The sequence below is a fragment of the Mus caroli genome, unplaced genomic scaffold (genome assembly GCF_978045245.1).
Source record: "Mus caroli unplaced genomic scaffold, Mus_caroli_1 scaffold_17, whole genome shotgun sequence".
NCBI lineage: Eukaryota > Metazoa > Chordata > Mammalia > Rodentia > Muridae > Mus > Mus caroli.
The window spans coordinates 33325499-33350475 of NW_028227272.1; the positions used below are offsets into that span (position 1 = coordinate 33325499).

The 24977-nt window shown below is 39.3% G+C and overlaps 2 protein-coding genes and 2 non-coding genes across 4 annotated transcripts; 2 read left to right on the forward strand and 2 right to left on the reverse strand.

Annotated features, from left to right (window-relative positions):
* Window positions 1–798: 798 nt before the first annotated feature.
* LOC147000634 (stefin-3-like) lies at window positions 799–11795 on the forward strand. The gene is made up of 3 exons (XM_085832239.1): window positions 799–882; window positions 3926–4027; window positions 11670–11795. The coding sequence occupies exons 1-3, from the start codon at window positions 799–801 to the stop codon at window positions 11793–11795; spliced, it is 312 nt and encodes a 103-aa protein (XP_085688365.1).
* Window positions 11796–11934: 139 nt separating this feature from the next.
* On the reverse strand, window positions 11935–12038 carry LOC147000635 (U6 spliceosomal RNA). The gene has a single exon (XR_015045806.1). It is a non-coding gene; the product is annotated as a U6 spliceosomal RNA (small nuclear RNA).
* A 4603-nt stretch (window positions 12039–16641) lies between these two features.
* LOC115030304 (U6 spliceosomal RNA) lies at window positions 16642–16746 on the forward strand. The gene has a single exon (XR_003835891.1). It is a non-coding gene; the product is annotated as a U6 spliceosomal RNA (small nuclear RNA).
* Window positions 16747–16883: 137 nt separating this feature from the next.
* Window positions 16884–24919, reverse strand: LOC110288279 (stefin-1-like). The gene is made up of 3 exons (XM_021154667.2): window positions 24857–24919; window positions 21758–21859; window positions 16884–17009 (listed from the first exon to the last, which is right to left on the reverse strand). The coding sequence occupies exons 1-3, from the start codon at window positions 24917–24919 to the stop codon at window positions 16884–16886; spliced, it is 291 nt and encodes a 96-aa protein (XP_021010326.1).
* Between the last annotated feature and the right edge of the window lie 58 nt (window positions 24920–24977).

Here is a 24977-nt window from a genome sequence, read left to right on the forward strand (position 1 = left end):
TCATAGTGAGTTCCAGGACACGTTGGACTACATGCAATCCCTTCTTTAAAAAAAAGTATATGTGTGTGTGTGTGTATAAAATCATCTGCATCCGGCATGCTGGTGCATGTCTTTAATCCAAGCTTTTGGAAAGCAGAGACAGGAGGATCTTTGTGAAGTTGTAGCCAACCTTGAAAGAATGTAAATTACAGGATAACTCAGAGCTGTTTCACAAAGAAACCAAGTTTCAAACAAACAAACAACAAACAACAACAAAACAATCCCCCCCCAAAAAAACCAAAAAACAAAACAACCAAAAATCTAAAACAAGAGAATGAACGGCAGCAGAAGAAATGAAGGTGTTTGCTATTATATTCTTCATAAAGAAAAAATAATATTTTTATGGGGATAAATATTTTTGAAACTATAAGTAAAATCCATCATAGACAGTTTTTTTTTTTATTTTTATAAAGCTGGGTGGATCCTAAGCAACCAGCCTTGATATTAAGTATTCTCTTTAAAGAACTTTTCAAGGTTTAACATATTTAGAAAGTCTGGTCATACATGTCTTTCCTCAGATGACACAACAGGATGACACTCTGACACACAAGCTTGCTCACGTCCCCCACCACATTTCCCTCTAACTCCACTCAGCATTTCCTCTATGGGATGCAGTAAGACTTGCCTGAGGCTACACTCATTTCCTCAGTTCCTCTGATACTGTGGAGATAAGACATTAGAGGAGGAGTTTACAGATACCTTTAAAACCCTGAATCTTAGTGCTTGCAGGATCATTTCTTCTAAGCATCCTACCTAGCAATGAAGCAACACATCAAGATATGGCTCGGAGGTGTTTCAGAGGCCAAACCCGTCACACCAGAAATCCTAGAGATTGCTAACAAGGTGAGTGGATGTACTTCAGGAAAAGACTTGATCCCAAACCAAACTTCCAACATTTGATTTATACTTTGACCCTGTGTTAAGAGTGTGGGAAATGACAGAAACCAGAAATATATGATTTTTTTTCAGAGATTTATACAGCTAAAAGTGGAACATTGAGCCTTTTAGAGAAATTTTAAGACCCCAAGAATAAAATCGGCCAAGCCACACTCTTTACTGCAGCCTCAGTTTCCCCAGTAGCTGAAGGTGAATTCATGCTGGGTATCTCTCTGCCTCACAAGTATAATCCCAGGAGCTTGAATTACTTATGGAATTTTCCAGTCACTCTAGTTGAAGCTGATATATGGAGACTCCTAAGGTCGTTAAGGAACCCTGAACTGATTCCATGATTCTACATCCATCAATCAATCACATTCAAAATACAACTAAAAGTTTCTAGCAAGTTAATGCATGCTGCTTAACTATCATCTATATAAAAAGATGTATTGTGTTACCTATTTTACAGAGGAGAAATGCATACAAATTTTGGAGGTAGGTTTGCAATCTGTCAGCTTATTTTCTTACAGCACATTGCTTTCAACCTTGAAAGCAAATCATCCTGGAGAACAAGATCTGTTTTGTCTTTTTGTTTGTTTGTTTGAGACTTGGTCTTGCTAGATGGTCTAGCATGCAGGTAACTCAGGCTAGTGTCAAATTCAAGGCATACCTGCTGACTCAACTTCTCAAGTGCTTGGATTAAGGTCATGTGCCACCATGCTAGGCACCATCAGATTTTATGTGAATAGAACAGATGGGAGCCTTCATACTTAAGGCACTGAACATTCTAGAAGGGGTCGCAGCCCTAAAATTCAATGACTGCGTATTTAAGGCTAAACAGTTCTCACTCATAGGTTTATTTCAATAAATATCTCGGAGCATTTTACTTTCGAGGAAAATTAAATCTTTTAAATCTTCATTAGAATTCTCACATCAAGTTGGTGTTCTCATGAGTCACCTGTTGCTCCAGACAAAATACTGATCTGACTGAAGAGGGTCAGATAGGCTGGCATGTCCTCAGTTCTTCCAAGGTCTCTGGAAGTGTGGGCACTCCTACCCATGACTTCACTTTCCTGTATATATATCAACCAGATATATTGAGCATCCTAGAAGGTTTGGAGGAGATGGGTCCTTAAAATAGGATGTCAAGGAAAAGTTCTCCATTTCACTTTAAGAAGAAAGAGCTAAAAGGACCAACTAAAATAATGTACATAAAATTATTTCAAAAAATATGCAAAAAGGAGGCATAGTTGATACTTACGTTGACTGAAATAAAAATCCCCCTAAGATGTCCCAGGACCAAGTCTGTAGGGGGATAGACAGGGAAATACCATTATTTGAAATGAAGACATTACAGCAGATTTTCATGATTTTTAATTGTTGATTATCTGGTTATCTAGATTAAGTTTTCTTTTGAAAAGAGGATTTTGCTATTTCTCAGAGTGGTCCAAATCTCACACGAGCAAGTAATCTTTTTGCTTCTAGTCTCCCAAGTAACAAGAACTATAGGAGTGTGTCATCCTGCCTGGTTAGGGTAATTTTTGAACATGATATTCTCATTAGTTCCTTGAGGATTTTATACATACATAAAACATATTTTGATGATATAATATTAAGTTAGGAAGCTACTGGAAAGGGTTTTCTTGATAATGACACATTCTATAGACCACATCTTCAGTAATAAAATTAATCTTGAAATATTTTCTTGCAGTTCCAGAGAAGCAGAATGAGACATAGATATTTAAGGAAGTCACCTCACAAGGGAAGAAGCTTTGTTGTTGTAAAATCCATGATCTCTGTTCCACCTCTCAGTTGATTTTCAAAGCTCCCAGGCAGGCAAGGAGGCATTCCATCTTATTCTTAGAGGACGAAACCAAGTCTCAAGATGCTTAAGAGTCAGTCAGATAAGAAACTACCCAGTCCTTTTTCACTGCACAGCCTCAGCACCCTGGGGGAGCTTTGAAGGTATCAGAGCAAGGGAAATGTGGCAAATATGCCTTGTTTGTGGAAGCCAGGGCCTCAGGCTTAAATTGCCATGAGGGATACCTTGCCAAGAAGCAGTTTACAGGGACATTTCCTAAGTTTCTCTTAGGTGTCCAGCATCTGACTATAAACTGTAGAAACTACATAAAGGCTGAAAGAAATAGCCCCTACTCCCCCAAGTTGAACAGTGCAGAGGAAATCAATCTATCTAGGGAATGTTATAGAGTAAAAGTGAGTTTCTAACTGTTTCATGATCACAGGCTTAAGATCAAAAAGGACTTTAAGCACTGCTGCCAACCTCTTTACTGTCAGGTGAGCAGGAACGGAGGTGGTGGCTCAGCTCCCAGATGTCACTTATCTAGACATCTGGGAGAAAGCCTGAGGGGGAAACTCCCACTAAAGTATTCGAAGGCAGAGAAGCCAACAGTAAGCTGTAGCTTTAGGAAGCATTTTCTCACTCACAGCAATAATTCTCCCTCCAGAGAATACCATAGCATAGATACTACTGAAAGTCCTTGTTAGGTCAGGAAATTCAGTCTATTCCTCCAAGATGATAGTCTGTTGGGTCCCCATACAGTATCAGGCCAGAGTGAGTTATTGTATCCCTAGAAAGATCTGAGGGAACCCCAAAAAAATCTCCCCACTATGTGTTGTTTACTTTGTATTTACTGATCAAATATAGACATACCTACTGTGGCCTTTTATTGCAAATCATGACTATATAGTTTTTCGTTTTAATTTGTATTTGTGTGTGTGTGTGTGTGTGTGTTTGTGTGTGTGTGTGTGTTAGGGCAGGATTCATTCCATAGCCTCAACAAGCCTAGATCTTTTTATATAACCCAAGCTGCTCTTGAAGAATATTCTTCTGCCTCAGTCTTCCAAGTTCTGAAATTAGAGGCTAGAGGCCTGAGCAGCCAGCCCAAGCTCATCAGTATCTCTGAGGACTCTCAGCAGGATGAGGTTCCCAGATTTGTGAATGAGTCAACACAGCCCTAACTAACATCATCTCCTACTTTCTCCTCATCAGGTCAGATCACTGCTAGAAGAGAAATCTAATGAGAAATATGAAAAATTTGAAGCCGTTGAGTATAAATCTCAAGTCGTCGAAGGACTAATTTACTTTATTAAGGTTAGACACCAACCTCCCTAAAGCACTTATGTGGATGTTTCTTGTTGCCCCAACTGTACCTTCATTTCTACAACTGGTCTTTATGGTTTTTTTAATTTTCAATATTTTTTATACGTGTTTTCCTCAATTACATTTCCAATGCTATCCCAAAAGTCCCCCATACCACCCCACTTCCCTACCCATCCATTCCCATTCTTTTGGCCCTGGCATTCCCCTGTATTGGGACATATAAAGTTTGCAAGTACAATGGGCCTCTCTTTCCAGTGATGGCCGACTAGGCCATCTTTCGATACATATGCAGGTAGAGACAAGAGCTCCGGGGTACTGGTTAGTTCATCATGTTGTTCCCCCTATAGGGTTGCATATCCCTTTAACTCCTTGAGTACTTTCTCTAGCTTCTCCATTGGGAGCCCTGTGATACATCCAATAGCTGACTGTGAGCATCCACTCCTGTGTTTGCTAGGCCCCGGCCTTGTCTCACAAGAGACAGCTATATCTGGGTCCTTTCAGCAAAATCTTGCTAGTGTATGCAATGGTGTCAGCATTTGGAAGCTGATTATGGGATGGATCCCTGGATATGGCAGTCTCTAGATGGTCCATCCTTTCATCACAGCTCCAAACGTTGTCTATGTAACTCCTTCCATGGGTGTTTTGTTCCCGATTCTAAGAAGGGACATGGTGTCCACACTTTGGTCTTCATTCTTCTTGAGTTTCATGCGTTTAGCAAATTGTATCTTATATCTTGGGTATCCTAAGTTTTGGGCTAATATCCACTTATCAGTGAATACATACTGTGTGAGTTCCTTTTTGATTGTGTTACCTCACTCAAGATGATGCCCTCCAGGTCCATCCATTTGGCTAGGAATTTCATAAATTCATTCTTTTTAATAGCTGAGTAGTACTCCATTGTGTGAATGTACCATAATTTCTGTATCCATTCCTCTGTTGAGGGACATCTGGGTTCTTTCCAGCTTCTGGCTATTATAAATAGGGCTGCTATGAACATAGTGGAGCATGTGTCCTTTTTACCGGTTGGGACATCTTCTGGATATATTTCCAGGAGAGGTATTGCTGGATCCTCCGGTAGTACTATGTCCAATTTTCTGAGGAACCGCCAGACTGATTTCCAGAGTGGTTGTACAAGCTTGCAATTCCACCAACAATGGAGGAGAGTTCCTCTTTCTCCACATCCTCGCCAGCATCTGCTGCCACCTGAATTTTTGATCTTAGCCATTCTGACTGGTGTGAGGTGGAATCTCAGGGTTGTTTTGATTTGCATTTCCCTGATGATTAAGGATGTTGAACATTTTTTCAGGTGCTTCTCTGCCATTCAGTATTCCTCAGGTGAGAATTCTTTGTTCAGTTCTGAGCCCCATTTTTTAATGGGGTTATTTGACTTTCTGGAGTCCACCTTCTTGAGTTCTTTATATATATTGGATATTAGTCCCTTATCTGATTTAGGATAGGTGAAGATCCTTTCCCAATCTGTTGGTGTTTTTTTTGTCTTATTGATGGTGTCTTTTGCCTTGCAGAAGCTTTGCAGTTTCATGAGGTCCCACTTGTCAATTCTCGATCTTAAAACACAAGCCATTGCTGTTCTATTCAAGAATTTTCCCCCTGTGCCCATATCTTCAAGGCTTTTCCCCACTTTCTCCTCTATAAGTTTCAGTGTCTCTGGTTTTATGTGAAGTTCCTTGATCCACTTGGACTTGACCTTAGTACAAGGAGATAGGAATGGATTGATTCGCATTCTTCTACATGATAACAACCAGTTGTGCCAGCACCATTTGTTGAAAATGCTGTCTTTCTTCCACTGGATGGTTTTAGCTAACTTGTCAAAGATCAAGTGACCATAGGTGTGTGGTTTCATTTCTGGGTCTTCAATTCTATTCCATTGGTCTACTTGTCTGTCACTATACCAGTACCATGCAGTTTTTATCACAATTGCTCTGTAGTAAAGCTTTAGGTCTGGCATGGTGATTCCACCAGAGGTTCTTTTATCCTTGAGAAGAGTTTTTGCTATCCTAGGTTTTTTGTTATTCCAGATGAATTTGCAGATTGCACTTTCTAATTCGTTGAAGAATTGATTTGGAATTTTGATGGGGATTGCATTGAATCTGTAGATTGCTTTTGGCAAGATAGCCATTTTTACAATGTTGATCCTGCCAATCCATGAGCATGGGAGATCTTTCCATCTTCTGAGATCTTCTATAATTTCTTTCTTCAGAGACTTGAAGTTTTTATTATACAGATCTTTCACTTCCTTAGTTAGAGTCATGCCAAGATATTTTATATTATTTGTGACTATTGAGAAGGGTGTTGTTTCCCTAATTTCTTTCTCAGCCTGTTTATTCTTTGTGTAGAGAAAGGCCATTGATTTGTTTGAGTTAATTTTATTTATTTATTTATTTATTTTTAAAGATTTATTTATTTATTTATTATATGTAAGTACACTGTAGCTGTCTTCAGACATTCCAGAAGAGGGCGCCAGATCTCGTTGCGGATGGTTGTGAGCCACCATGTGGTTGCTGGGATTTGAACTCTGGACCTTCGGAAGAGCAGTCGGGTGCTCTTACCCACTGAGCCATCTCACCAGCCCTTGAGTTAATTTTATATTCAGCTACTTTACCGAAGCTGTTTATCAGGTTTAGGAGTTCTCTGGTGGAATTTTTAGGGTCACTTATATATACTATCATATCATCTGCAAAAAGTGATATTTTGACTTCATCTTTTCCAATTTGTATCCCTTTGATCTCCTTTTGTTGTCAAATTGCTCTGGCTAGGACTTCAAGTACAATGTTGAATAGGTATGGAGAAAGTGGACAGCCTTGTCTAGTCCCTGACTTTAGAGGGATTGCTTCAAGCTTCTCACCATTTACTTTGATGTTGGCTACTGGTTTGCTGTAGATTGCTTTTATCATGTTTAGGTATGGGCCTTGAATTCCTGATCTTTCCAAGACTTTTATCATGAATGGGTGTTGGATCTTGTCAAATGCTTTTTCAGCATCTAACGAGATGATCATGTGGTTTTTGTCTTTGAGTTGTTTATATACTGGATTACATTGATGAATTTCCGTATATTGAACCATCCCTGCATCCCTGGGATGAAACCTACTTGGTCAGGATGGATGATTGTTTTGATGTGTACTTGGATTCGGTTAGCAAGAACTTAATTGAGGATTTTTGCATCAATATTCATAAGGGATATTGGTCTGAAGTTTTCTATCTTTGTTGGGTCTTTTTGTGGTTTGGGTATCAGAGTAATTGTGGCTTCATAGAATGAGCTGGGTAGAGTACCTTCTGTTTCTATTTTGTGGAATAGTTTGTGAAGAACTGGGATTAAATCTTCTTTGAAGGTCTGATAGAACTCTGCACTAAACCCATCTGGTCCTGGGCTTTTTTTGGTTGGGAAACTATTAATGACTGCTTCTATTTCTTTGGGGGATATAGGGCTGTTTAGATCATTAACCTGATCTTGATTCAACTTTGGTACCTGGTATCTGTCTAGGAACTTCTCCATTTCATCCAGGTTCTCCAGTTTTGTTGAGTATAGCCTTTTGTAGAAGGATCTGATGGTGTTTTGGATGTCTTCAGGATATGTTGTTATGTCTCCTTTTTCATTTCTGATTTTGTTAATTAGGATGCTTTCCCTGTGCCCTCTAGTGAGTCTGGCTAAGGGTTTATCTATCTTGTTGATTTTCTCAAAGAACCAGCTCCTTGATTGGTTGATTCTTTGAATAGTTCTTCTTGTTTCCACTTGGTTGATTTTGCCCCTGAGTTTGATTATTTCCTGCCGTCTATTCCTCTTGGGTGAATTTGCTTCCTTTTGTTCTAGTGCTTTTAGGTGTGTTGTCAAGCTGCTAATGTGTGCTCTCTCTAGTTTCTTTTTGGAGGCACTCAGAGCTATGAGTTTTCCTCTTAGAAATGCTTTCATTGCGTCCCATAAGTTTGGGTATGTTGTGGCTTCATTTTCATTGAACTCTAAAAAGTCCTTAATTTCTTTCTTTATTCCTTCCTTGACCAAGGTATCATTGAGAAGAGTGTTGTTCAGTTTCCACGTGAAGGTTGGCTTTCTATTATTTATTTTGTTATTGAAGATCAGCCTAAGTCCATGGTAATCTGATAGGATGCATGGGACACTTTCAATATTTTTGTATCTGTTGAGGCCTGTTTTGTGACCAATTATGTGGTCAATTTTGGAGAAGGTACCATGAGGTGCTGAGAAGAAGGTATATCCTTTTGTTTTAGGATAGAATGTTCTGTAGATATCTGCCAGATCCATTTGATTCATAACTTCTGTTAGTTTCACTGTGTCCCTGTTTAGTTTCTGTTTCCATGATCTGTCCATTAGTGAAAGTGGTGTATTGAAGTCTCCCACTATTATTGTATGAAGTCCAATGTGTGCTTTGAGATTTACTAAAGTTTCTTTAATGAATGTGGCTACCTTTGTATTTGGAGCATAGATATTCAGAATTGATAGTTCCTCTTGGAGGATTTTACCTTTGATGAGTATGAAGTGCCCCTCCCTGTCTTTTTTGATGACTTTGGGTTGGAAGTCAATCTTATCAGATATTAGAATGGCTACTCCAGCTTGTTTCTTCATACCATTTGCTTGGAAAATTGTTTTCCAGCCTTTCATTCTGAGGTAGTGTCTATCTTTTTCTCTGAGATGAGTTTCCTGTAAGAAGCAAAATGTTGGGTCTTATTTGTGTAGCCAGTTTGTTAGTCTATGTCTTTTTATTGGGGAGTTGAGTCCATTGATATTAAGAGATATTAAGGAAAATTAATTGTTGCTTCCTGTTATTTTTGTTGTTAAAGTTGGCATTCTGTTCTTGTGGCTGTCTTCTTGTAGGTTTGTTTAGGGATTACCTTCTTGCCTTTTCTAGGGTGTGGTTCCCATCCTTGTATTGTTTTATTTCTGTTATTATCCTTTGAAGGGGTGGATTTGTGGAGAGATAATGTGTGAATTTGTTTTTTTCGTGGAATACTTTGGTTTCTCCATCTATGTTAACTGAGAGTTTGGCTGGGTATAGTAGCCTGGGCTGGAATTTGTGTTCTTTTAGTGTCTGTATAACATCTGTTCAGGATCTTCTGGATTTCATAGTCTCTGGTGAAAAATCTGGTGTAATTCTGATAGGCTTGCCTTTATATGTTACTTGGCCTTTTTCTCTTACTGCTTTTAGTATTCTATCTTCATTTAGTGCATTTGTTGTTCTGATTATTATGTGTCGGGAGGTATTTCTTTTCTGGTCCAGTCTATTTGGAGTTCTGTAGGCTTCTTGTATGTTCATGGGCATCCCTTTCTTTAGATTTGGGAAGTTTTCTTCTATAATTTTGTTGAAGATATTTGCTGGTCCTTTGAGTTGAAAATCTTCATTCTCATCCACTCCTATTATATGTAGGTTTGGTCTTTTCATTGTGTCCTGGATTTCCTGGACGTTTTGAACTAGGATCTTTTTGCATTTTCCATTTTCTTTGATTGTTGTGCCGATGTTCTCTATGGAATCTTCTGCACCTGAGATTCTCTCTTCCATCTCTTGTATTCTGTTGCTGATGCTGGTATCTATGGTTCCAGATTTCATTCCTAGGGTTTCTATCTCCAGCGTTGCCTCACTTTGGCTTTTCTTTATTGTGTCTACTTCCCTTTATAGGTCTTGGATGGTTTTATTCAATTCCATCACCTGTTTGGTTGTGTTTTCCTGCAATTCTTTAAGGGATTTTTGTGCTTCCTCTTTAATATCTTCTACTTGTTTAGCAGTGTTCTCCTGTATTTCTTTAAGTGAGTTATTAAAGTCCTTCTTGATGTCCTCTACCATCATCATGAGATATGCTTTTAAATCCAGGTCTAGCTTTTCAGGTGTGTTGGGGTGCCCTGGACTGGGCGAAGTGGGAGTGTTGGGTTCTGATGATGGTGAGTGGTCTTGGTTTCTGTTAGTAAGATTCTTACGTTTACCTTTCGCCATCTGGTAATCTCTGGAGTTGTTATAGTTGTCTCTGTTTAGAGATTGTTCTTCTGGTGATTCTGATTACCGTCTATCAGCAGACCTGGGAGAAAGGCTCTCTCCTCTGAGTTTCAGTGGTTAGAGCACTCTCTGCTGACAAGATCTCCTCTTACAGGGAAGGTGCACAGATATCTGGTGTTTGGACCGCCTCCTGGCCGAAGAAGAAGGCCCAAAACAGGACCTTTCCCAGAAGCTGTGTTGCTTTGGCAGGGCACAGAAGCTGTCAGCTTCTGTCGTGCACACTTTCACCTTTGCAGACTAAGTTCCTAAGTTTGGCGGAGTCCCGGATCCAAGATGGAGCTCCCTGCTCCTGAGGCAGAGGGCTCCCGTGCAGGGCAGACCACTGTCCTCCGGCTGGGAGGGTGCCGGATGTCTGCGGCCCCAAAAGGGTGCTGCCTCAGCGGCTCTGTGGCTCCCGCCTGTCTCAGAAGCTGTCTGCCTCTGTGGTGCACACTCTCACCTGTGCAGACTAGTACAACTGGTCTTTAATTAAGACACTTGCAAGTAAAAGATCCCCAAATCCATTGAATGATAGGATATTTATCTTATGAATACAGACAGCTTTTTTAAGACCTACAATAAGAAGTCAATGTGATCTGTCTCTGTCTCTCTCTGTGTCTCTCTGTCTCTGTATCTCTCTCTTACACACACATGCACAAGTACCCATATGTGCATGCACTTATATACCCATAATGCCAAAATAACAGTAAACTTTGTTTAGTAGCAATTGAAGATTAAGAGCACAATACCTTCTCCAAAACACAAAACTTTTATTTTTCTGATAAAGAACAAAGTGATAATTCTTATCCTGATGGTCCCAGGTTCACGCCAAAAACAAACAAACAAAAACAATAAAAAAACTAAAAACCCAAACCAAAACCAAAACCAAAAACCACTGAGCGTGTTACCTGATGGTACCTAGGCTTCTTTGCTTTTACTTTACAAATGAGGCAGCCTGATGGGCATTCACAAAATTGGTTACAACACAGCAGAGTTATGGGAAACATACAGTCCATATTCAAATGGAATTCTAAAGCAAATCTGAGGTTCTTTTCTTTTATCAAACTAGTTTCCAATTTTTCTCCCAACTTAGAAGTCAGAAAACAAAATCACCAAAAACACAGTTCTAGGCATCATGAAAATAAAATGTACCTCTGAAATGTAATCTGTGCCAAAATTTTAATGACAAGTACAATAAATTAAATCAAGATGGAGAAATGGATGAATGAGTAGGAACTCTGGCTGTTCTTACAGAAGACATGGGTTTGGATCTCAGCACCTACTGGAAGCTCATACCTACCTCTGAGTCCAGTTCAAAGGGATTTGATACCCTCTTCTTGTGTTCTCAGGCACTTCATGCATGTGATGTACATAAATAGAAATAAATTGAATAAAATATTCTTCTAAAAGATATTAAAAATACATCTAGGAAATATATTTTTGGCCATACTGTCAGCTGCTCTTTTTCATAGTATAAGGGATGGGAGTTCAGTTTATCTGTGCTAGCTTGGCCAGAAGAGTTGTTTCAGATGATCTTAGAACATCAAGTCTTGACAAGAAGGGAGATCTGTAGTACAATGGATATCCATGTAAATAATCTTATTTCTTTGTTCCCTTGTTTCTTCTTTTATGTATTTCAGGTGGATGTAGGGCATGATTGTTTCCTTCACATAAAACTCTATCAAGGGATTTCTGAAGAAGATGACTGGGAACTTCATGGTTACCAGGCTAATAAAACCAAGAATGATGAGCTGACCTCCTTCTAAGCAGCAAATTTTAAAGTCACCTGAAACCCCTCTCATTGTAAAGAGATGCGGCCATCAATAAAGAAGCATTCTTGAAATAACTGTTTCCCTCCATCATTACTCAGTATTGTGCTGACCTTTATTTCCTAGACAATTATTTTAAAATATGGAATATTTCATGAATTTGCATGTGATCCTTGGCACAGGCCATGGTAATCTCTTGATTGTTCCAATTTTTAACCTACATGGTGCCAAAAAGAGCACAGTGTGCATAGCTATGATACCAACAAAGGTACCATGAATGAATAATACCAACTGGAAACCTTATAAAAACTATGGCACAGTTGCAACTGTGTAAAAGATCTTTTCACCCCTTCCTCACTGCAGGTGCAGTGGTGGCTGTCAGGGAAGCTCACTCCTTGATCCCTTCATTTGCCCAGAACCTAGCATGTTATCTGTGCCTTCATAATTTGAAATCAAATTTGTTATTTTTCTAGTCATGTTTTGAAACAATCATAACTGATAAAGAAGCTGCCCTCTACCCCTTCCCTATGTTTCTCTAGAACTTCAGAGTCAATTGCAGTGATTTCCCATCACCAACAAATACTTCTTGGTGCTCACTAGTGCAAATACCCATTAAACACTTTTATTGATAATTTATATGCCATAAATTCCATGCAGTTCAGATATTTCAAGTGTTCTCTTCAGGGATGTTTAGCATATTCACAGATGCATGCAAATCTCACCATGTCAATTTCACTATCTTTTCCTTTCCACAACTAACTAAGAGTTGTCAATCTTCTAACTTCCTCCCTCTCCCCTTACCCCTCACTGCTAAGAAGCCACTGCTTCCTTCTGTCTCCATTTGCCTATTCTCTACACTACATACCTGCTGCAGACCCTCTTTGGTTCCTGTCTGTGTAGAACAGGTCTCTGGTTGCAGATGGACAAGGAGTCGGCGAATGAATGACAGACAGACGCAACACAGGAGATTGTGTAGAATCTGAATGTATTGTAACAAAGTGAACACCAGTCTTATATAATACAGAAAATAAAGGGGTTAGGATGTCACAGCAGGCAAAGTACGTTGAAGTTACCTGACACAAAACAAAGGAATGACTTCAAAAGGACTTACAGGAACCAGGTAATATTTACAGTAAAGACAAAACTGCCCTGCCTAGGGTCAGCTAATGACAGCTAAGGATTTCACACCCTAGTCACAATTTGTGCTACTCCTTTGAGCCTTGTGAAAGCTAGCACCAGGGGGTTCTGCTCTAGCAGACCTTCTCATGAATAATGCAATACCACAACCCCCTATTTCCTAGGCCCTGATAAATTCTTGTATAAGTGTAACTTGGGTGTTCTTTTAAGTATCTGTGGAGAATCTCCATTTGTCAGAAGAATTCACCAACTTGCTTCTAATATGTAATGTAGCCTGCTATACCTGGCTGTAGTGAAGATTCCTGTCTCAGTGGGATTCCCTAACTTTTACATGGTAAACCCACTTATTAGCTAGGCCATTGTGTATCCCTTGTTTGGGTAAGACTGGCTACTGTCCCAAGTAAACACTCTGCAGACCAGCTCTGAGCTATTCGACTCCATTCTTTGTAATGCCTAATTAGTTTCACCGTTTCTACTAGAAGTAAATTTGAATGTTACTGAATAGGTAACCTTCTTACTGAATTCCTACTGAATTCCAAGTTTGTCAGCTTCAAGGATTTTCTGGGAAGTTGGAACACTGGTGAAGGCTTAGCTATGTCAGAATTCAATCTTAAAAGGCACTTATAATAAAATAATACTAAAAGAGAGTACATGGATCCATACACCAGACTAATATGGGGATAGTGTATGAGAATGCCAAGGTTCCAGGAGGTTTGAGTTTCTCTGAAACTCTTTGCCTCGTGAGTGCTTCCAGGCCTCTTGGACTGCCAAGGAGACTACACTGGAATAGCACATGCCTATGTATCTGTGAATACATACATATGGAATCATTTCTTTGATCAGTTGTAGTTGTTATTTTTTTCTATGAACAATTTTAAATATTCATTAATGTAATACATTTTATACCTTTTTATACTTAGTAGGGAACTTTTTGTATCATATTATGCAAATACATATGTAATTAATATATTTGTATAATATGTTTGGTTAGTTTTTTGTTTGTTTGTTTGTTTGTTTTTTCTTTCTTTTTTTTTTTTTTTGAGATAAATGGCTGCTATATGTAGCCCAGATTAGTCTTCTATTCAATATACAGCCCCGGTTGGCTTCTAACTAATGGTCCTCCCATCTCAGCCCCATGAGCACAAGATTACAGACATGTTTTACTTTCCCTCGCTCACATTTTCATAATCTTATTATATTTGAAAATTATAAATATGTATTTATTATTGCAGGGCTTTCATGGGATCCCACTTGAGGTTTATAAAGACAGAGAAATCTATAGTCCTCTCTGCATCTGCCTGCATCCTGCCCAGACATTCTGCCAATTCTCCTGCCCAAGCCACCAGCCCTGTATTATGCAAAAAGCCACATACCTTACTGTAGCCTCCCCTCCCCCAGCCTTAATGGTTCCACTGTTTACACCTGTATGGAGCTTCCCGCTCAATTGTTCTGCCATGCCCACTGCTGGAACCTGACACTTTGCTGTTTGGAGCCATCACGTGGTCACACTGCTACTGGACCCCAAGATTATTTGGTGGGAATTGGGCCCCTCCCCCTTCCTTCATAACAGAGTGCCGAAATAGTAAAAATTGAACCTTGAGCAGAGACCTTTGTCTTGGTTCCTTCCTTATCTCGCGCAGCCCAGCCCCTCTTCTCTTCCAGGTTTCCAAAATGCCTTTCCAGGCTAGAACCCAGGTTGTGATCTACTGGCCAGACACAACACCTTACTTCAGAGTAAGTCAGTTGGCTTTGGGGACAGTTTGCTTTTCTTTTTGGAGCAGCTGAGGATGTGGCAAATATTTATGTATCCTTCTAGACTGATGCTGAGTTAATTAACAGTGGAAAGCACAGGGACACACTTTCTCATATCCGGTGAATATAATATGTGAGGGTCATCTCAATCTCTCCCCCATTTAGGTCAAAAATGGCTTTGTCTCTAATAACAGTAATTTATATAAAATTAGAACAACCATGAGAACTATTAGGGTAAGAATTAATTTCACAGTGTTTAATTGATTCATATTTGGCAACTTTGGAGCAAATATTTCAGTATCTATGTGATATATTTCATTTCTTTTATATATCATAAATAATTTTCCTATGACTATTTATGCATTACAATCTCTACCCTTTACAACTTGCATTTACTGATATTAAAACACCTTTTTAGATCCTAAAACACTTCCTTAGATCCTTTACAATTTAAGCCTTTATATCTTTTATCCTTTACAAAATTTTTTTTTTAATTTGAGATTTTATTAAATTGACAGATTGCTTTTAAAAGAGTACATATGTATTGAAAATCTTATACATAATTTGGGCGATTCAGCAAACCTTAAAGCCTCTATATGTCTTTTTTTTTTTTTTTTTTTGCTTTTGGTCATAGTGTTTTTTCTTTCTTTTTTTTTTTTTTAATATTTTTATTACATATTTTCCTCAATTACATTTCCAATGCTATCCCAAAAGTCCCCCATAGCGCCCCCCACTTCCCTACCCACCCATTCCCATTCCTCTGGCCCTGGCTACAACTAAACTTGTAGCTCCTTAGAAATCTTTCTATCATTCTATGGAGCTAGTTTACCTTTCTCTTGAGGTCCTCCTAACCTAAGGGGGTCTCTTAGCTCTCTTTTCTAGAATACTGTTTTATTTGTGTCCTGCCAGATGCTTCTCTGTTGTTCCTGCAAGCCCAAAGAGAAAATCCCTGCCTTCCAAACCAAAGCAGTGAGCCTAACAAAGGTCCAGTTGTTTATAAAAGAAGTCCTTATCTCTTCCCATGCACCCTTAGCAGACTGAACCATGTCATCATCATGGTGGGGAGGCTCCAAGTCAAGTCAGTAGGGGCCATATCACTTTACTTTTATAAAGTGAGGTAGCTCCAGGCCACCAAGCTAGGAAAAGATGGATAGATTATTGTATCTCCTTTTGCACTAAGGAAGGAACAACAAATCTCAAATATTTCAGATTGGTATGGGTTTTTTAATGATGATAGAAATTCAACATTGTGTTTGCTACACCTTAATGTATATATGATTCAACTCTTGTTTAAAGATATATGTACCTATAACTTGAATGCAACTCATTTAAATGTAATTTAAAGTCCTAGTCTTTTGAAAACTACTATCATAAACTGTTCTGAACAATAAAGAAAAACAATTTAGTGGTCAGTCACCTATAAATGGTCATATCCTTTAAAGTGTTCAGAATTAGTAATCTTGATAGGTGTTAATGTAGTTGATTGCAGGAGTAGGCTTTATTTATTTATTACAACAACATAGAAAGATTAAGTGACACCTGGGAGTAGATATCAGTGTGCCATCGGTGATCATTTCCTGGTCTTAATTGTTGGGTTTTGGGTATGCAAGAGACTGACCTTGTGGGAAGTGCACACTGCTATTTGCACTACTGAGCACTAGGAAGCATTTGCTTGTGAGGGGAAATCACTGCCAGTGACTCTTAAGTGCAAGGAAGCATGGGGGAGAGGAGAGGACAGATAAAATGCCAAAATCATATTCAAAAATGAAAATACAGATGACATGCTGGGTTCCAGGCAGATGAAGGGACCAAGGAGTGAGCTTTCCTGGCAGCCACCAGTGCATCTGCAGTGAGGAAGGGGTGAAAAGATCCTTTACACAGTTGCAACTGAGCCATAGGTTTTCTAAGGTTTCCAGTATTTTTTGTAGAATATCAACTCTGAACCATGAACACTGTGCTCTGTATGGCAGCATGTATATTAAAAACTGGAATGATACGGAGATTTCCATGGCTGTTGCCCAAAGATGACACACAAATTCATGAAACATTCCATGTTTAAAAACAATTGTCTAGGAAGTAAATGTTAACACAATACTGAGTAATGAGGGAGACAAACAGTTAGTTGAGGAATATTTCTTTATTCATGGCTGAATCTCTTTCCACTGAGAGGAATCAGATCACTTTAGAATTTGCTGCTTAGAAGTAGGTCAGCTCATCATCCTTGGTTTTGTCAGTCTGGTAACCATGAAGTTCATAATTATCTTTTCCAGTAGGTCCATTGAAGACTTTCATGTGAACGAAACAACCATGACCTACATCCATCTGAAAGACATAAAAGAAGAAAAGAAGAAAGAAGCAAAGAAAGAAAGACGGAAAGGAAGAAGCAAAGAAAGAAAGATTATTCACGTGGACCTCAGTTATATAACAGATCAACTTTCTTGCCAAGATGTGATATGCAAAGCTCTCCTGAAACAACACTTTTGGCCCAAGGCAGTACCCATGAACTGAACTTTTGTGAACTTGTACTTTGGGAAAAAGTGCAACTAACTGTATGATAGAAAACATATTTCTGAAATGTATTTTAATACCATTTATAAAAATATTTTATCCAAGTTATTTATATAAATGTTTTGCCTGCTTACATATGAGGACATCACATGTATGCAATGCCTGAAACCTTAAGAAGAGGGGTTAAATCCCCTAGAACTTGAGTCGGAGTTTCTTTTGAGCTACCATGTGGGTGCTAACACCTAAACCCAAGTCCTCTGCAAGAACAGCCAGCACTCCTATCCACTAATCTATTTATCCATCTAGATTTAATCTATTATACTTTTCATTAAAATCTTGGCACAGATCACATTCCAGAGTTACATTTTATTTTCGTGATGTCTAGAAAGGAGGAGAGGAATGCCTGTGGTTTTGGCGATTCTCTTTACTGACTTCTAAGTTGAGAGAAAAATTGTCATATAGTTTGATAAGGGAAAAGAAACTCAGGTTTGCTTTAGAAAATATGGACTGTATGGTCCCCATATCTCTGCTGTGTTGCAAACCTACTTTATGAATGCCCACAAGGGTGCCTCCTTCCCTAAAGTAAAAATAAAGAGGACTAGGCACCATCAGGGCAACATTCCCAGTGGTAGTTTGGTCATGAACCTGGATCCTACAACATCCCAATAAGAACTCACACTTCTTTCTTTATCCGAACAATACAAATTTTGTGTTCTATAGTAGACATTGTGTTCTGATATCCCTTCCTATCTTAATCTTAAAATGCTACTGACCGGAGTTTACAATTAACTTATGTCAGTATGGTGAGTATCATACAAAACGTGTTTGTATGTGCATGCACATATGTGTGCATGTGTGTGATCACGTAGGTCTGAAAAAAAAATCTGTTACACCAACAATGTCAGAATGATGCCAGAAACAGATTTAAAGATACTATTTTTCTGGAGCTGGGGATGCAGTTTACTTAGCAGAGTGCTTTCCTAACTTGCATGAAGCCTTAGGTTTGGTCTACCAGCAACACATACGCCCTGTGGTGTGTGCCTATAATGTCAGCACTCAGGGACTAGAGGCAAAAGGAGCAGAAATTCAAGGTCATTTTTCAACTATATATGGAGTTTGAGTTCCAGGACCTCCTGAGATACATGAGACCCTGTGTCGATACAACAACAACAAAACAAACAAACAAACAAACAAACAACACCAAAACTACAACCTAAAAACCCTAAGCACCACAAACCAAAAACATTGAGTTGTAATTTTTTCCCACATAAAGCTCTCAGTGACTATGTGGCACCAAACTGGCACCCAGATCTGTTAGATGCCAACATGTACATCATTTTGTTTCTCTTGTGGGTCTGTTTTAATTTGAGGTAGGATCTGTCTGTGTAGCCCAGGCTAGCCTCAGACTTGGGAATCCTGTCTTTTTTTCAGAGGGATGGGATTACAGGTGTGTCCCATGCTCAGTGTTTGTATTCTCCTCACTCTACAGTGGATCTTTTTAAAAAAAACATTTGTTTCCTATTTGGAAAAGAGCTCCTGTTTAGTAAACTTGGTGGATATTCCCAGAGCCAGCAAAGCCATTACTCCAGGGGGAAGTCTGGACTCTGTGCTTACATTAGAGTGAACTTCCAGAGTCATTTACATTTTCAGAGACCAAATTTTTGATTGGTAACAAGGTAAAAGTGGCTTAGGTTTGTTTCATGGGTTTTTTTCTTTTCTTTTCTTTTCTTTTCTTTTCTTTTCTTTTCTTTTCTTTTCTTTTCTTTTCTTTTCTTTTCTTTTCTTTCTTTTCTTTTCTTTTCTTTTCTTTTCTTTTCTTTTCTTTCTTTCTTTCTTTTTCTTTTTTTTTTTTTGTGAGGATAGGTTGAAGAGGGGTGTGGCCTGCTTGTAGGACAAGACTTGGCATATCCTAAGCCCACCTCTCTATTTCTCTATTCAGGGTAGGGGATTATTAGTTTTAGGGTAGGAGATCTTGGAATCACATAGATTTGGAACAAATATGAACAGATTGAACAGGCAGAAGTGGAACAAAGGTCAACCCCAGGACAATCTAACATCAAAGCCTGTGGTCCTCTACCATTCTCTCAGGGGGGATTCAAGACAGACAGAAAACCCTACCAGTAACAAATGAGATCTAGAGACTGGATGAAAGCAATGGGGTCAATAGCCAGCCTGCAGAAAGGAAGGAGGAAACTAAGGCTTAATAGCAGAAGGAGGGTGAGGGAGAGAACCAGGAGTGGGGGGTGGGGCTTAGGCTGAGGAGCAAGAAACCACATTGAAATAGAGTGGTCAAGGGAAAAAATTACCAACATTATTTTCTGATGTATTTTCTATTAATGAAATATGTGAGGGAGTTAATATGAAATATTCCTATTTAGATAATCAAAGTTATCAAAATATTCCCAATTTGGGTAGAAAATTTCCTGTCTTTGAATACAATCATTTTTCCCCCAATTTTTTTTTCTCAGATGTGAAGAAAGATCATGGAAGGAAGAAATTCCTTCTGAGGACACAGGTTGGGGTTAGCTCACGTGTTTCTTGGGGCCTCGAACATATCAGGAACTCAAATTTGATTGTACTAAGCTGATCCAGTCCTCATATACAACCCAGCTTTGAGAGTAGCTCATATTGAGCTGGCTCGTTCAACTCATATTGAAAGACTCCGAGAGGAGCCCCTCGCTCAGGCCTCAGGACAATAGCAGATACCCAAGAACTCACGAGAGACCAAGCTTGTTGCAAACCACATGAGGCTTTATTCGGAGAAAGCCAGAGCTCTGGGGATGACTCATATCCCACGCAGGGGTAGAGGAGTCGACCTCGAGGGGAAAGAGGTCCCACTTTTTATAGGCCCTCAGGGGGGGGGAAGGAGAAGGGGGAGAGTAGGGGATTTCCAGATCTAAACAATGTCTATTCTCAAGAAATGGGTATGGGAGGGGTACAAGGAAAGAGTCTAATGAAGGTGCAGCAATGGGCACACACCTGGTCAGAACACTGGCAGACACACAGGTTCAAGGAGTGGCCAGAGCATTGTGCACCTCTATTTTTCTAAACCATTGAAGCTAATTCTGCTAACACTGACGTCTATCTTGCCAATTTCAGGGTTTCTGTGTCCTTTTACATTCTGCCAGGATCTTTCATTGGGTCTCCATTCTGCCAGGATCTTTCAATATCATTAAAAGAAAAGCCAAACAAACTGAATGCATTAAAAACATATAGCTTGCCAGGGGTGGTGGCACATGCCTTTAATACCAGCACTTGGGAGGCAGAAGCAGGCAGATTTCCAAGTTTGAGGCCAGCCTGGTCTACAAAGTGAGTTCCAGGACAACCAGGGCTATACAGAGAAACCCTGTCTCAAAGATTTAAAAAACAACAACAAAAAGCATATAGCTTAAGTACCTATTTTTTAAAAAGGAACAAATGCCACTGTGCCTTGGTCCAAGGACAGAGCAAATCAGGTAAAGGCATTTGACTCTGTTATCCTTTGATTCAGGATTGTTATTGTTTAATACATAGAGATAAATACAGCTCCAATTTATTATCCACAGTTGAGTTTTTGAAGTGTTTCCCTTAATATCACAAGAATGTCAGAAAACCATTTAATTTGATTTTTCATATAAATCTGTTTTAACATAAGAAAAGTTGTGTGTATGTCTGTGTGTCTGTGTATGGTTATGCTCACATAGGAACAGGTGCCCTCAGAGACCAGAGGTATCAGATCTTTACAACTTGGGTTACAACTGATTGTGAGCAACCTGATGTGTGTGCTGAACACTGAGCTTGGGGTTTCTGCAAAATCTGCATTCACTTTTGACAGTTGAGTCATTTCTCCAGCTCCTAAAATGTATTTATAAAATACTATAAGTATGGCTTTATACTGTTGCTGGAGTGCCATCAGTTGGACCTGCTTGAGCTATGAAAGAATGATTTGGGGGCTGGAAAGATCACTCAGTAGTTAAGAGTACGGACTGCTCTTCCAGAGGTCCTGAGTTTAAATCCCAGCAACCACATGCTGGTTCACAGCCATTTATAATGGGACCTGATGCCCTCTTCTGCCATGCATGCATACATATGGACAGAACACTCATGTATAAAAAATAATTTAAAATATAATTTCAATTACATCAATAACTACTCATTTAAAAGATGGAAGTGGCTTGAATTATTCTTTCAGCTAATCATTGAAGTTCTTCTTTAAGTGCATGTAATTGGATCACACATCAAGTTAGGAAGTTTTGAGTTGGAAAATGCTCTAAGACACTGGCCAATTCCCATACACTAAAATGTTAGCCTCCACATCTAGCTTACTGTATAAGCAGCCTTGGCAGCAAACCAATGTCTTTGCTGTTCCACCACTATATTCTACAGGGTTCTAGAAATTAGGAACCACATAAGAAAGCTTTCTGTACTCAAGAGGAAATACAAGGTCAAATATCCTGTCATCAGATGGATTTGGGAGTTCCCACTTACAAGTGGCTTAATTAAAGACCAGTGGTAGAAATGAAGGAACAGTTGGGGCAACAGGAAACAATCACATAAGTGCATATGGGAGGTTGGTGTCTAACCTTAATGAAGATATTTTCTCCAGCGACGACTTGAGTTTTATACTCAACAGCTTCGAATTTTTCATATTTCTTATTGGTTTTCGCTTCAAGCTGAGGTCTGACCTTATGAGGAGAAAGTAAGGGATGATGTTAGGGCTGTGTTGACTCAGGTTGTCAGCTTCACAAAACTAGGAACCTCATACTGCTGAGAGTCCTTAGAGATGCTGATGTGCCTGGGTTGGCTGCTCAAACCTCTAACCTCTAATCTCAGAACCTGAAAGACTGAGGCAGGAGAATGTCACTCAAGAGCAGTTTGGGTAGATAGAAATTTCCAGGCTAGTTGGGGCTACTGATTGAATCCTGTCTCAACACTTAAAACACACACACACACAGACACACACAGACACACACCGACACACACACAGACACACACACACACACACACACACACACACACACACACTTTATAGTCATGATTTGCAATGAAGGGCCCAATAAGTATGTCTATCTTTGATCAGTAAATACAAAGTAAACAGCACACAATGGAGATTTTCTCTGGATCTGTCAGATTATTCTTGGGATACAGTAACTCCCTCTGTCCTGACACTGTGTGGGGATCCAACAGACCATAATCTCAGAGGGGTAGACTGAATTTCCTGATTTAATAAGTATGTTTCATAATATATGACCTGTCATGTTCTTTTTAGGGGAAATGATGCTTCTCTGCCTCTCAACAAATTAATGGGCATTGTCTCCTGAGGCTGTCTCCTGCAAGACAGGACAGATGAGTGACATCTGGGAGCTGAACCACCACCCTGTACCTGTTTAACTGACAGTAAAGGAGTTAGCAGCAGTGTCTAATGTTCTTTTTGGTCTTAAACCCGTGTTCATGAAACAGTACTTAATTAAGGCTTATTTTATAATATTCCCTGGATATTTTGATTTGCTCTATACTGCTAATTTGGGGGTAATATGAGCCTTTTCTTTCAGCTTATAGCCAGCTGCTCAATACCTAGGAGTGACTCAGGAAAGGTCCCTATGGAATGGTTCTTGGCTATGCATCTCCCATGGTGCTTTAAGCCTGAGGCCCTGGCTTCCACAGAGAAGGCAAATTTGGTGCATTCTCTCCCCTCATTCCTGCAGAGCTCCACAGTGTACTGAAGATGTTCAAGGGGAAAGGGCAGTTAGTGTCTCATCTGGGTGACTCTTAAGCATTTTAAGTCTTGGTTTCATCATCTAAAAGTAGGATAGGATGCATCCTTGCCTTTCTGGGGACGCTGAAGATCAACTGAGAGGTGGGACAGAAACTACGGTTTTTAAAACAGCAAAGCTCCTTCCAAGGTGAGGTGACCTTATTAATATCTATGTTTCAATCTGCTTCTCTAGATCTCTATGAACACTCTTCTATTAAGTTTTATTATTGAAGATGTCATCCACAGATGGTATAATTATCAAGATAAACCCTTCTAGTAGCTTCCTAACTTAAAAATTGTATGATCAAAATATGTTTTAAGTATTTATGGAATTCTCAAAAAACTAATGAGAGTATCATGTTCAAAAATTATTCTTGCCAGGCAGGATGTCACCCTCCAGTAGGGCATGGCACTTGGGAGGCTAGAGGCTAAAGAATCACTGGAACTTGTGAGGTTTGGACAACTGTGAAAAATAGGAAGACTCCTGCTTCAAAAGAATAATTTCTCTAGATAACCAGATGACCAAATATTAATAAAATCAATAAAATCTGCTGTAAATGATTTATTTCAGATACCTATATTTTCCTGTCTATCCCCTACAACACTGGTTCCTGGAACAGGAAGATTTTTATTTCACTGAACAGAAATGTTAACTGTGACTCATCTGTGCATATTTGTTTTTGAAACACTTTTTATGCATGGTATATATTAGTCCTTTTAGCTCTTTCTTCTCACAGGTGAAATGGATAACTGTTCATTGTCATCCTATTTTAAGGCCCCATCTCCCTCAGTCTTTCCAGGATGCTTCCTATATCTGGTCCTACAGAAAAGTGAAGCCATGGATAGGAGTGCCCACACTTCCAGAGACCTTGGAAGAAAATGAGTCCTCTTTAGTCAGATCTGCTTTCTGTCTACAGCAACAGGTCACTCATGTGCACATTTAATGTTGAGATCACCAACTTGATGTGAGGATTGTAATGAAGATTTAAAGATTTAAAGTTCCTCAAAAATAAAATGCTCCAAGATATTTATTGAAATATACCTATGACTGAAAACTGTTTACCCTTAAATATTTAGTCACTGAATTTTAGCCTTGTCATCCCCTCCAGAATGTTCAGTGCCCTAAGCATGAAGACTCCATCAGTTCTAGTCACTTAAAATCTGATGGTGCCTAGCATGGTAGCACATGCCTGTAATTTCAGCACTTGAGAAGTTGAAGCAGCAGAAATGCCTTGAGTTTGAGGCTAGCCTGGGTTACTTGCAGGCTAGACCATCTAGCAAGACCAAATCGCAAACAAACACACAAACACAAAAGCAAATAACAAACCACACTGATCTGGTCCTCCAGGAAGATTCAGTTTCAGAAAGACAACAACATGATGTAAGAAAATAAACTGACAGATTGCAAACCTACCTTCATAATTCTCCTTTGTAAAACAGGCAACACGACACATCTTTTTATATAGATGATAGTGAAGCAACATGTATGAACCTGCTAGAAACATTGAGTCCTATTTTGCCTGTGATAATTGGCGGGTGTAGCATCCTGGAATCAGCTCAGAGTTCCTTAACAACCTTAGGAGCCTCCATATATCAGCTTCAACTAGAGCGACTGAAAAATTCTATCAGTCATTAGAGCTCCTGGGATCAGACATATGAGATGTAGAGATGATCCAGCATGAATTCACCTTCAGCTACTGGGGAAACTGAGGCTGCAGTAAAGAGTGTGACTTGGCCAATTTTACTCTTGGGGTCTTAAAATTTCTCTGAAATGCATTATGTTCTATTTTTATCTGTATAAATGTCTGAACAAAATCATGTATTTTGGTTTCTCATTTCCCAAGCTCTTAACACAGGGCCAAAGTTTAAATCAAATTTTGCAAGTTTGGTTTGGGATCACATCTTTTCCTGAAGTACATCCACTCACCTCATCAGCAATCTTCTGGATTTCTGGTGTGGCAGGTTTGGCCTCTGAAACACCTCCGTACATTGTCTTGATGACTTGTTTCTTTGCTGGCTTTGACACTGAGAAGAAATGATCCTGCAAG

What these genes read in the sequence shown, in the direction of transcription:
- LOC147000634 (XM_085832239.1), top strand. Translation starts at nt 799, where the DNA reads ATGAAGCAACACATCAAGATATGGCTCGGAGGTGTTTCAGAGGCCAAA. An exon ending in TCCTAGAGATTGCTAACAAG is followed by an intron (nt 883 to 3,925) that starts GTGAGTGGATGT and finishes TCTCCTCATCAG; the next exon opens with GTCAGATCACTGCTAGAAGA. An exon ending in GACTAATTTACTTTATTAAG is followed by an intron (nt 4,028 to 11,669) that starts GTTAGACACCAA and finishes TATGTATTTCAG; the next exon opens with GTGGATGTAGGGCATGATTG.
- LOC110288279 (XM_021154667.2), bottom strand. Translation starts at nt 24,919, where the DNA reads ATGTACGGAGGTGTTTCAGAGGCCAAACCTGCCACACCAGAAATCCAG. An exon ending in TCCAGAAGATTGCTGATGAG is followed by an intron (nt 21,860 to 24,856) that starts GTGAGTGGATGT and finishes TCTCCTCATAAG; the next exon opens with GTCAGACCTCAGCTTGAAGC. An exon ending in GAGAAAATATCTTCATTAAG is followed by an intron (nt 17,010 to 21,757) that starts GTTAGACACCAA and finishes TATGTCTTTCAG; the next exon opens with ATGGATGTAGGTCATGGTTG.